General features: G+C 39.0%; 1 protein-coding gene across 1 annotated transcript; it reads right to left on the bottom strand.

Moving 5' to 3' along the window:
* Window positions 1-10,460: 10,460 nt before the first annotated feature.
* On the bottom strand, window positions 10,461-11,449 carry LOC149246012 (germin-like protein subfamily 2 member 1). The gene is made up of 2 exons (XM_089455626.1): window positions 11,235-11,449; window positions 10,461-11,124 (listed from the first exon to the last, which is right to left on the bottom strand). Exons 1-2 carry the CDS (start codon window positions 11,362-11,364, stop codon window positions 10,580-10,582), a joined length of 675 nt encoding a protein of 224 aa, XP_089311752.1. The 5' UTR covers window positions 11,365-11,449; the 3' UTR covers window positions 10,461-10,579.
* Window positions 11,450-11,917: the final 468 nt, after the last annotated feature.

Here is an 11,917-nt window from a genome sequence, read left to right as displayed (position 1 = left end):
TTACTCCTAGGATCTATGGGTTACCTAAGATTCACAAAGAAGGGGTCCCTCTGAGGCCTATCGTCAATACCATTGGTGGTCTGACCTACCTTCTAGCTAAGTTCCTCGCCCTGAAACTTAAGCCCCTGGTTGGCCGCACTGAGTCCTTCGTGAAAGACTCTGCATCCTTCATTAAGGAGCTTAAAGATATTAAACTTGACCCTGATGAAATCCTTGTCAACTTTGATGTGGTCTCCCTTTATACCTGCATCCCTACAAAGGAGGCCTTGGAAGTGATCTATCGCCTTACGGATCTCGATACCGCACATCTAGTCGAGATCTGTCTCACTTCCACTTTCTTCTGTTTCGAGGGTGAGTTCTTTGAACAGACTTGTGGTGTTGACATGGGTTCCCCCCTTTCCCCAATTGTCGCCAATCTCTTTATGGAAGATTTCGAAGCCAAAGCTCTAGCCTCGACTCGTCTCCTTCCTAAGCTTTGGAGAAGGTATGTAGATGACACTAATGTCATCTGGTCCCATGGCGAAGAGGAGTTGGATCGCTTCTTCAATCACCTCAACTGTCAGTCCTCTGCCATTAAGTTCACCATGGAAAAAGAGGTCAATGGTTGCCTCCCTTTCCTAGATATTATTATTTCTAAGAATATGGATGGCTCTCTCTCCCACTCAGTATTTCGAAAGAAAACACATACTGAGCAGTATCTTCATGCCGATTCCCATCATTTCCCTGCTCAAAAGATGGGTGTTCTTAACACCCTTGCCACTCGTGCCCTGAGGATTTCTGATAATAAGAGCTTTGATAAGGAGAGATCCCATCTCCTTAATGTCTTTGTGGAGAATGGCTACAGTAGGCTCCTAGGTCAGAAGGCTTTCCTTAAAGCCTCTAAAAATGCGATAATTAATAGAGAACCAAAGGAGCGCCGACTAGGGGTCCATCTTCCCTATGTTCAAGGAACCACAGACAATATTGCTCGGATCCTTAAGAGGTATGACATCCCCTCTACCTTTAGGCCCCTCAACACCATTCGTAAATCCCTCCGATTGGTGAAAGATCCTGTTGACCCTATGGACATGAAGGGTGTCTACTTGATCCCTTGTTCTTGTGGAACCCCTTATATCGGGGAAACATGACGCTCCATCCATCAGAGGATAAGCGAACATGCAACTGACCTTAGACATGGGAGAACCAAGTCTTCAGCGTTAGCGGAGCATGACCAAGCATCAGGTTTGTATTGAGGAGGCCAAGGTTGTTGCTAAGGTTGCTCAATTCCATCATCGTAAATTCAGGGAAGCTATTGAGATTGAAAGAAGGCCTAACAATCTCAATAGAGATGACGGCTGGAAAATCAGTAGCTGTTGGATCCCTGCCATGTCGTCTTAGTCTTTCTCCTTCCCCCCCCCTTTTAATCTTTGTGCTAGCTTTCTGTGTTCCCCCTGGAGCCTTCCTTCCTCCTAGGGTTGATCTGTTTTGCTCTATGGTTTCTATTGTTCTTTTTCCTGTCCCTCTCCCTTTTTATTTTTTGTCGTTCTCTATGTTTTATTTTTATTTATTTATTTATTTATTTATATACCTTATATATACATATATTTATTATTATTATTATTATTATTTCTTATTTTTTATTTTTATTTTTGTTAATTAATTAATTAATTAATGTATTTATTTATTTTTATTTTATTTTATTTATTTATTTATTTTTTCTTCAGTATAATGATCTATTTATTATTTTTATTCCTTTTTCAACTATCTTTTACCTTAACTCTGTTCTCTTTTATATATTTTGATTTTTATTATTTTATTATTATTATTATTATTTTATTTTATTTATTTATTCTTATGTATTTTTATTTTTATTTTTATTTTTATTTTACTAACCTCCTTCTGAGTTTTTTCCTAAGTTTTAGTTTTATTTATTTATTTATGTTTTAATTTTTAAACTAACTTGTACCTTTATTAGCTTTATTTAGTTTTATATATTTTTATTTTTATTTTTATTTTTATTTATTTGTTTTTCCTCGTTTATTTTGATTTATTATTAATTTTGTCTTTTCAACTAACTTTTACCCGTACTAGCTTGGTTCATTTATATTTTTTATTATTTTTTTCTTTTTTTATTTATTCTCACTAACTATTATCCTATAGCCTATGTATATTGTATTATAATATTTCTTATAACTTATATTTTTATTAAACTTTTAACTAACTACTAACCTTAACACCTATTAAATTATTTTATTTATATAAAAATCTTATATATTTTAAAAGAAAGGTCATCTAATATAACTATATTATTAATTTGACATTTTAACTCTGGTCCCATAGTCAAAATTAGGCGTTGGATAAGATAGCCGTTGGGGGTCTCTGCTCATACTATTTAAATTGCTGGATCTATTTCTTCAACTTGTCCTAACGATGAACCACACAAGTTGGTTCGAAACGCGTCGTCGACAAAGGTATTTCCTCATGTGATTTTCGCCGAAGTTTTGCTTACAATGGCTATGATCTTTGGCTCTTCTTTTCGATTTATTCTTTTGATCTATTTTAGTCTCGCTTTGCGACCCATGGCTGTTGTTTGTCTTCTATTTTATGGTTTCTTTCCTTATTACATGAGGCTTCCTTCCATATCTCCCCACAAAAGAAATATGATTTTCAATATGCGCCCCCGTAAGGCACAATATTCATTGAATTCACGTACATAGAATGATTTTTCCAAACCCAAAGCATGATCATGCTTGAAAAGCCAGAAAAAATTTGCAAATGAACGAACCTTTGCAAAGTCCTAAACTCTCTTTCCTATAAAATTCTCCCAAAATCAAAAAAAAATTGTCACTAAAATCTTCCTTATATTAACACATTTTATACCATAAACTTTTGATTTTTTAATATTAAAAAAAAACCTTTTAATTCTCCCAAAAAAAATTTCCAACCATAAAATCTCTTTCTGTTATAATAAACCCTTGTTTTTTACATCAAAACACTTTGAACTTACACCTTTTCAAAAATGGTCAACCATGCGCTTTGTGTTTTTTATTAAAAAAATAAAACAATAAAACAATACCTAATCTCCAAACTTAGGTATTCCGAGTGTGCTCACCCCAGAAACTTTTGTACATTGGCAGGTGTAGCAAGTGACCAAAACATACTGTTAGTAGAAACTTCATTTCTTAGTCCTTGAAACAAAAAGTTGCAGGCTTTCACCATCTTGGTATCCTTGCATGGAAATTCTTTCACCTTCACACTATTTGTAATATATTCAATAACAAAGCCATTGTTAATGTTTAGTTAAAAGAAAAAATCAAAACAGTAATAAAGATTGTAGAGAGAGAAATAATGAAGAAGTGGTATATGTTTTTACCTGCAGGGGTATCGTCAGTGACTTAAGAATCTTGCAAAAGATCTGGATCATATGCTCCAATGAGGACTAGGGCAATAGATTGAAAAATGATGTTGAGTATCATAGTTTTCATGGGTTTAAATGCTATATATAAATACAAACTAGAGTAATATTACTGTAGAATTGAAGTCTAAGAATGGGAAATGATGTAATGAATATTGAAGATGGTAACTATAAGCGCTGATGGTTATAAATTGAAAAAAAATTAGTTACACTAACATAATTTTGTTGTGTGATATTTTGCTAGGAAAACATTTTCCTTCTAATAAAGACTACTGAGAGTTATAAATATTGTCTGTTATGCCTGGTTTAATAGGGAAGGAGAATGAAAAAACCATTTCTATGGAAGGAATGGGTTTGTCGTGCGTTGCCCCGACGAGTTACGGTGGAGATCATAAGACTGAGTCATCAAAAGACACTCCATTGGTCCATTCATGAAGAGAAGGTACAAATATTGATTGAAAAAGTAGAGTAGCCATCATTGTTGACATGAATGGAAAGTGATAACATGTCGTACCATTTCAAAACCAGTTCCATGTATGTACTTGACTTCAGGATGAAGTCCTGATTTCGTATTTTAACCGGAGTTGGTTTCTTTATCTAAAAAATCTAAAATAAACCAATATCTTGAATCGTTGTTTTGTTTCCTTGAAAATAATAGGAAATTTTATTTCCTGCGAGAGAATGTCAAGTTCTAGAACATCCTAGATAAGTGAAGATGAACGTTGATGACCCTTTTTTTCTCAAACACCAGAACGATCAAAATCATTAAACTTTATCAAAGAAGTGAAATATTGAATTAAGAAAAAATGATGTTGTTAAAGGTTTCTGTAGCAAAGGAAAATGTGTATTATTTCCCTCGCGAAATTTTATATAAATTAAATCAACTTGCTCTTGAATCTCAGGAGGGATAGGCATATATATATATATATATATATATATATATTAATTATTGTATGGTGTAGCTTTTTTGCTATTTAAATTATTGGTGAAATTATTTTTGTTTGGCTCTAAGTCTGTCTTCCTAAAATGTATGGAAATAGGTTAATGGGCCAAGATTTAGATGCATTTGGCAAGATTGAAAAGTTGTCCCTTTAACTACCACCACTAGGTAATTCCAAGTGGCGTGGTTCATGAATAACATTAATGAGTCAATTTGGATAGCACCGAGTGATAATTCTTCCCGTTGTTGACTTGAAAACTGAGTTCTGATAGGCTTTCTCACTATTTAAAAAAATACAAAAGAATATGATGCAAAATTTCAATTAGGAAAGAAATTCAATAATAAATAACTTACATTATTTAAAATGGAGTGTAGTTTGAGGTTTGATATATTGAGGTGAGAGGATCATTCTATAGTCTAGTAGTATGAGGGAAATGTGTAATTCGTCCCTCTTAAAATAAATTGTGAGTGATAATAAACAAACAAGAATGAATATGTTATAGATGTTCAATTACTTGTGCATACGACATAATATAATTGAAAGTAAAAAACATGAGAGAGTAATATGTTTAAACATAAACTTTTGGGCGGTTTGGGAGGATTGCGCTCCGATATGAAACACCGAAGGAGCTCGGCTAGGGTTGCTCATCTTCTTCCCTAGCCTGTAGACTCTGTTGTTGCTTTCCTCTTTCTCCACAGCTGTGTGGCATACTCACCATCACGGTTTTTGGGGCTATCCTTCGTTTTCGCTGTCAGCATTTTTCTACGGCTCGTTCCTCTTGTCCCCATTATCGACTGCAAAATGTTGGTGATGGAAGAGGAAGTTGTCACCTATTCAGAGGGTCTGAATCCCTACGAGCCCATCTGGTCTAAACCTACCACCCTGCCTGAGGTGCTGGTTTCTAGGCCCCTGGGATCATCTTTTCTGCCGTGCTCGGGATTTTTGCTTGTCCGTTCTAATCCAGGTCCATTTGTGCCCTGTTTATCGTTCTTAGTTCTATCCACCACATCTCCGGAGCTTGACTGCCCTCCCCTTTCTCTGGCCACATTATATTTACTTGCATCCTACATACCACCTTCCCCTTCTTTCGATTTTCCGCCTCTAGAGCCTTCCCATCTATCATCCTCTTTTGCCCTCCCCTCGACAACGTGTATTGTCTTTGCAGTTGTTCCCCTCACTCACTCCCCGGATTCATCCCCTTTCCTGAATCCTCTCACTGACCTTGGGTAGTCATCTCTTCTGTTTGACTATTTTGATCTACCAGTTGTTAACCCTCATAGTTCTAACCCTAATTCTTAGGAGGATAACTCGGTTTCTCAGGATCCCCTTCAAGACCACCCAACGACACCCTACTCCGGAAAATCCAAGAAACCGAAGTGTGTCAAATCTTCCCGCAAGGACTTGTCCCTGTGCTTCGATGAAGGTGTAAATATAGGGGATGTTGTGGATAATGCGAATAAGGTTTTGGTGGGTAGAGTTAGAGGAAGGTCATACTCAGCCGCCCAACTTCACCTCTGGTTCATGGAGATTTGGGGAAACATACTCAGGGAACTCTCGTCTGCCACCACCCTGGCTAAAGGATGGTTCACACTTAGTTTTCAAAGGGATGACTACACCTCATGGGTTCTCTCTCGGTACTGGCACATTGAACTGGCTATAGTGTTGCTCAAGAGATGGAGTCCACTATTCAACCCTGAGAGGGAACAATTGGGTGTTGGAATGCTTTAGGTCAGGCTACCCGTTCTCCCCCTGCACTTCTGGTCAGAGGATATCTTCAGCCAAAATGGGAATGCATTGGGTACTTTCTTGGGTTATGACAATTCATATGTTACTTCTGACAAGAAATCGATGGCACGCATATTGGTGTACCTGGACACAACAGATGGTCTGGAGGCGCAGATCACTCTACATTGGAGAAGATTCACGCACATCCAAATACGAGATTATGAGGGGGTGTGATTTAGATGTAGAAGGTGTCATAAGGTTGGTCATATCTACAAGGACTCCCCCTCGGTTACCTCCGCCTCCTCCCCCTACAAAGCCATGGTTGATGTCGATCTTGAATCACCTACATCTGCAGCAGGCTATCCTTCTCAGTCTCAACATCTGAAGGCAACAAATCATAGCTCTACTCAGATGCCTTCATCAGTCTCCCCTCGACCTCCTTCCCCGCCTATGACGAGATGACGGGCTGCTACTGTGGCCGCTCTCTCTTCGGTTACTCCTCCCCTCAAATTTGTATCCGTTTTATCTTTATCTAGTTCTGCACATCATTTGCATGTTGCATTTGCATCCATTCCAAACATATCCTCCACCTCTCTTACTTTCCCTCTGGACCTCCACTCCCCATCCTACTCGACCACCCCGCCCTCTATTCCTGGTTTGACTATTTCATCTCCATCACCGGGGCTTTCGATCTCCTCTGGTCACTCTCACTCCTACAATCTTCACTCTCAGGTGACACACCCTCCTGAGCCTGCAGGGATTGGTCTGATTTCCCCTCCTAAAATCACCAAGCTCCCTAGGGGTCGACATTCCAATATTTCTAAAGCCATTATCCAAGCTGGGGTGGATGTGGCACAGGGAAAGCAATCTACTCTTGACAGGGTTCTTAGAGCATCGAATACCCTTCCCTGGTCTCATCCATGAAGTGGATCTCATTTAACTACAGAGGGTTGGCTAGCCCTGCTAAAAAATTAGCCCTAAGAAGACTACTAGATACTGAGCTGATTGACATTATATATTTACAAGAAACCCTAGGCATGGCTAATCAGGTCATCTCTGTCTTGCACTCTCTGAAGCTGGGTTGGACTTTTCATGCTCTTGATGTCAATGGACGATTTGGGGGCATTGCACTAGGCATCAATCCCCGCACTATCAAGATTATCTCAACCTGGGGGGGTTCTGGATTTATTGGCATGGACATTTACTCCTCGGAGCTGGGTATGGATTTCAAAATTATCAATGTTTATGCCCCTTGTCTTAACAGGGTTGAATATTGGAATCACCTACTTAACTTATCTCTGACTAACTCTGACAATCTTATACTGGGAGGGGACATGAACTTCTCTATTGGACATGCAGAATCTTGGGGATATAATGCTCAGTTGGATCCCCTATCGGACACCATGGAACAACTTCTGGAGCATCACCATTTGATAGATATCCCCATGAATAAGATGCAACCAACCTCGCGCAACATAAGAACAGGTGACGCATCTCTCGCAAGGCAACTGGACTGATTATTAATCAAGGAGCACTTGGTAAGGACCTTGTCAAATTATCGTCAGTGGGTGGGATCTGGTGGTATCTCTAACCACTCTCCTATTTTTCTGGAACTATTGGGTCCCTTTCTGAAACCAAGAGCCACATTTAAATTCAATTCTACTTCGCTGATGGACCCTGAATATATCAAACTTGTCAATGATTTTTGCCGAGCTCATCCACCTTCTAAGGGGAGATCCACAACAGAAGGATTTTGTCACAATCTCATTGAGATTAAGAGTTTATCTACTGAATGGGTAAAAGACAAGCGAGATTGGGATGAGTAGACTCTTAGAATCATTGCAAACAATCTGGATGATCTTTGGATGAGCAGGGGTGGGGACTTACATCTTTCAAAACTAAAAAAATTCTCACTGATTTAGAGGCTTAGAGGTCCAAAATTCTTAAATATCGTGAGGAGACACGGTGCCTTAGGAGTAGGCCTATATGGTTACACGTTGGGGATGATAATAACAAACTATTTCATAATTATGCGAAGGGAAGACGAGCCAGTAACACTATATGGAAAATGCCTACTGAGGATGGAGAATCTGCCTATACCTTTCACCAACTAGCTCATCTTGGCACCTCCCACTTCCAACAGATCTTCAAAGCTCCTCCTGGGGCCACACATGTAGATATAGTCTTAATAGCTGGGCTTTTCCCTCGATTTGTAGACCAAGATGCGACAGATGATCTTATTAAGCCTATATCCATGGTGGAAATAGAAAGCACACTTAAATGGTTCAAAAAGGACAAAAGCCCTTGCCCAGATGGTTGGTCTGTTGAATTTTATCTGGCCCTTTTTGAGACCATCGGACAAGACCTTCTTAAGGTTATGGAGGTATGCAAGTCAGTCGGCCGTATGTATGAGGCTACCAACTACACTTTCATTGCCCTCGTACCTAAGGTGGACTTGCTACTCCCTTTCAATGATTTTAGGCCTATAGCCGTCTGCAACTGTCTCTACAAGATTACTTCTAAGGTCATTGCCAAACGATTAAATCCCATCCTATCTGCCCACATCTCAACTGAGAAATTTTAATTCTTGCATAATAGACAAATTCATGAGGCCATTGGTACTCCCCAGGAGTCTCTGCACTCCATTAAGACGAAGCAACTAAAAGGAGCCATCCTTAAGATTGATCTCTCCAAGGCATTTGATCGGGTTAGCTGGCTTTACATAAGGATGCTCCTCACACATATAGGTTTTCCCATTACATTCATTCAATGGATTATGTGTTGCATTACTATTGTGTCCTTCAACGTTCTTATTAATGGTTCAGCCTCCAATTTATTTCATGTTGAGCGCGGACTCAGACAAGGATGTCCTCTCTCTCCACTCCTATTTCTCCTTGTAATGGAAGGTCTGAGTAGATTAATATTGTAGGCAAGAAGAGATGAGTGACTTCTGGGCCTCAAGATAACAGACCATTGTACTATATCCCACCTTCTATTTGTTGATGACGTGCTCATCTTCCTTAATGGGGGCATTCAGGATTTCTCTGTTTTTATGATATCTTGTTGCTCTTCTCAGCTGCTACTAGTATGGAATCTAATCGGTTGAAATCCACTATCTCCTTCTCAGCTTGCACACCACAAGAAATTTGGATTGCCCTACAGAAATTTCATTTTCAAAGACAACATTTGGAAGATGGTCTCAAATACCTTGGATTTCGCATCAAACCTCACTGCTACAAAATTGCGGATTGGATTTGGCTTGTGGCCAAGGTTGAAAAGAGACTACACAACTGGAACCATAGGTTCTTATCCAGAGTAAGGCGTTTAGTACTCATTAAATCAGTCCTGGAGGCAACCCCAGTTTATTGGATGTCCTTGGCTTGGATACCCAAAGGAATCCTATCACGGATTCAAAAAATATGTTGTAGATTCCTTTGGAATGGATACAAGGAAGGGAAGCCTTTTGCTTGGGTGGGATGGAGTCACATTGCACTTCCTAAAAAGTGGGGAGGCTGGGGTTTAAAAGATCTACCTTCATTTGCACATGCACTTGCTGCCAAGATGGGATGGCTTATACTTAACTCTCATAGTCTCTGGACAAAGGTGGTACACTACAAATACATATGGCCCTTACATAATATGGAATGGATTTGCCTCCCAACATGTCAAAGAGCTCGTATATTGACAATCTGGCGGCTTTTTCTACATACTCTTCCCACTACCAGAGATGGCCTTGCATGGCATATAAAGGATGGCACATATGTGCGCATTGGCATGGATCCATTGACTCGCTGTGGCAATATGTATCGACTACCTCTTGATCTTATTAACTTTCTTAAGAATAGAGGCATATCTACGATTGCCAATATTGTTGATTCGAAGAACTCCTCCATATTTGCACAAGCTTGGAAATCAGCTGACCATTTGGGAATTCCAGTCTAGTGGCACCAGGTTTGGGCGGGATATACATCCACATTGAATGCATCACATGTTCTACAACTCCCTTGTAACAGTGTTATGGTGTAAATATTTAATTTTACAATTAGATTTCTCTTTGTAAACTAGGTTATACAACTCCCTTTTAACACCCCTGTGCTGTAAATATTTAATTTTACAATTAGATTGCTGTTTGTAAAACTGGCTTTGCCACATATCCCATTTTCAAATAAAATTGATTTTTGAATAGTTGAACGATCAAAATCAGGATTAGCCAAAGAAAAAGTGAAAAGTAAATGATATAAATGTTAATTATGAGACACCCAATCATAACATCAAGTAGAACACCAAGTAAAAATTCGTTAACATTTTAAAGGAAAATCACAATAATGGTACTCCAACGTAAACATTATACACTAACGTTTATATTTACAAATCAAATAAAATCAGAATCATGGCCAAGTTTATCATTGCCTAGCGGTAATGAGATGACAATAATAACCGCAATACGTTGGAGGAAGGGGCACCGGCTAGTGCTGTCCATTTCAATACGCCAGCTAGAGTAGCAGACATTGAAAAAGACCTATTTGGGAGCGAATTTAGAACTGATTTTCCTGACTGCCTTCTCGCTGATCCGAAACGCCTTGGCCAACACATCCTCTGGAACAGGAGGAGTTGACCCAAACAAGGTGAATGGAAGCACTTGGGCTCCTGGTAGTTGGCTGTTAAATGCAGTGATGGTCATAGCGGATGAAGCCCCAATGTTGTACTGAAAATGCACCAAACCCCTAGGAAAAACGAACACATCTCCCTTCTCTAACTTCTGAGTGAACAAAGTATTGTTGGTAGTGATGAAACCAGCCAGAATGGTGCCCTCCACTACAAACGCAATCTCCGTGGCACGGGGATGGATGTGAGGAGGGTTGACGCCCCCGGGAGCGAAGTCCACGCGGTTCATAGATATTCCAAGCGTGTTCACCCCCGCAAACTTTTCTACATTCCCTGCTGTAACGAGGGACCCAAAAATATTGTTGGTAGAACCTTCATTTCTTAGTCCTTGAAACAAAAAGTCGGAGGCTTTCACCATCTTGGGATCCTTGCATGCAAATCCATTCACTTTCACACTACCTGTAATATATTCAGTAACATACCCATTGTTAATGTTTAGTTCTAAAAAAACAAAACAGTAAGCAAGATTGCAGAGAGAGAAATAATGAAGAAGTGATATATGTTTTTACCTGCAGAGGTTTCGTCAGCCACGCAGAAATCTTGCAGAGGATCTGGATCGTATGCACCCGTGAGGACCAGGGCAATAGATAGCCATAGAAGGCAGAGTATCATAGTTTTCACTGGCTTTGGATTCGCCATAAATATATGATCAATTTAAAATAACAAATAGAGTAGTATTAATCGGGAATTGCAGGCCAAGGCTGGAAAATGATGAAATGGATATTGAAACCGGTAATTGTAAGAGCCGATGGTTGTGAATATGGTGTATGTTGCTTGGTTTTATAGAGAAAGGGAATGAAAGAATCATAGGGTGGAGATCATAAGACTCAGTCGTCAAAAGATACTCCATTGGCTCATTCAAAGGAGCAGGTACGATACTCTTCTGTTTTAGAAGGGCATAATGTCAAATATTGATTGAAAAATTAGAGCGCCCATCATTGTTGACCAGAATGGATGAAGACTTCAGAACTAGTTCTGAAAAGGATAACGCGTCGTACCATTTCAAAACTAGTTATGAAAAGGATAAGTCCTGAAGACTTCGTATTTTAAATAAACCAATAACCTGAACCGCTGCTTCTTTTCCGGAAAAGAATAGGAAACTTTGTTTACTACGAGAGAATGTCAACGGGCCTTCTAATTATTTATATATATATATATATAAAGTTAGGAATATTTATATAAATTTAACAAT

This window comes from Pinus tabuliformis, chromosome 7, assembly GCF_031772625.1.
Source record: "Pinus tabuliformis cultivar Carrire ecotype Pingquan chromosome 7, CPIR1, whole genome shotgun sequence".
NCBI lineage: Eukaryota > Viridiplantae > Streptophyta > Pinopsida > Pinales > Pinaceae > Pinus > Pinus tabuliformis.
Note: the sequence above shows the minus strand (reverse complement) of the source record. Positions and strands in the feature narration are given on the sequence as shown.

Coding starts and splice junctions, on each gene's coding strand:
- LOC149246012 (XM_089455626.1), bottom strand. CDS start 11,364: ATGGCGAATCCAAAGCCAGTGAAAACTATGATACTCTGCCTTCTATGG. Junction 11,125..11,234: donor GGCTGACGAAACCTCTGCAG/GTAAAAACATAT, acceptor AATATATTACAG/GTAGTGTGAAAGTGAATGGA.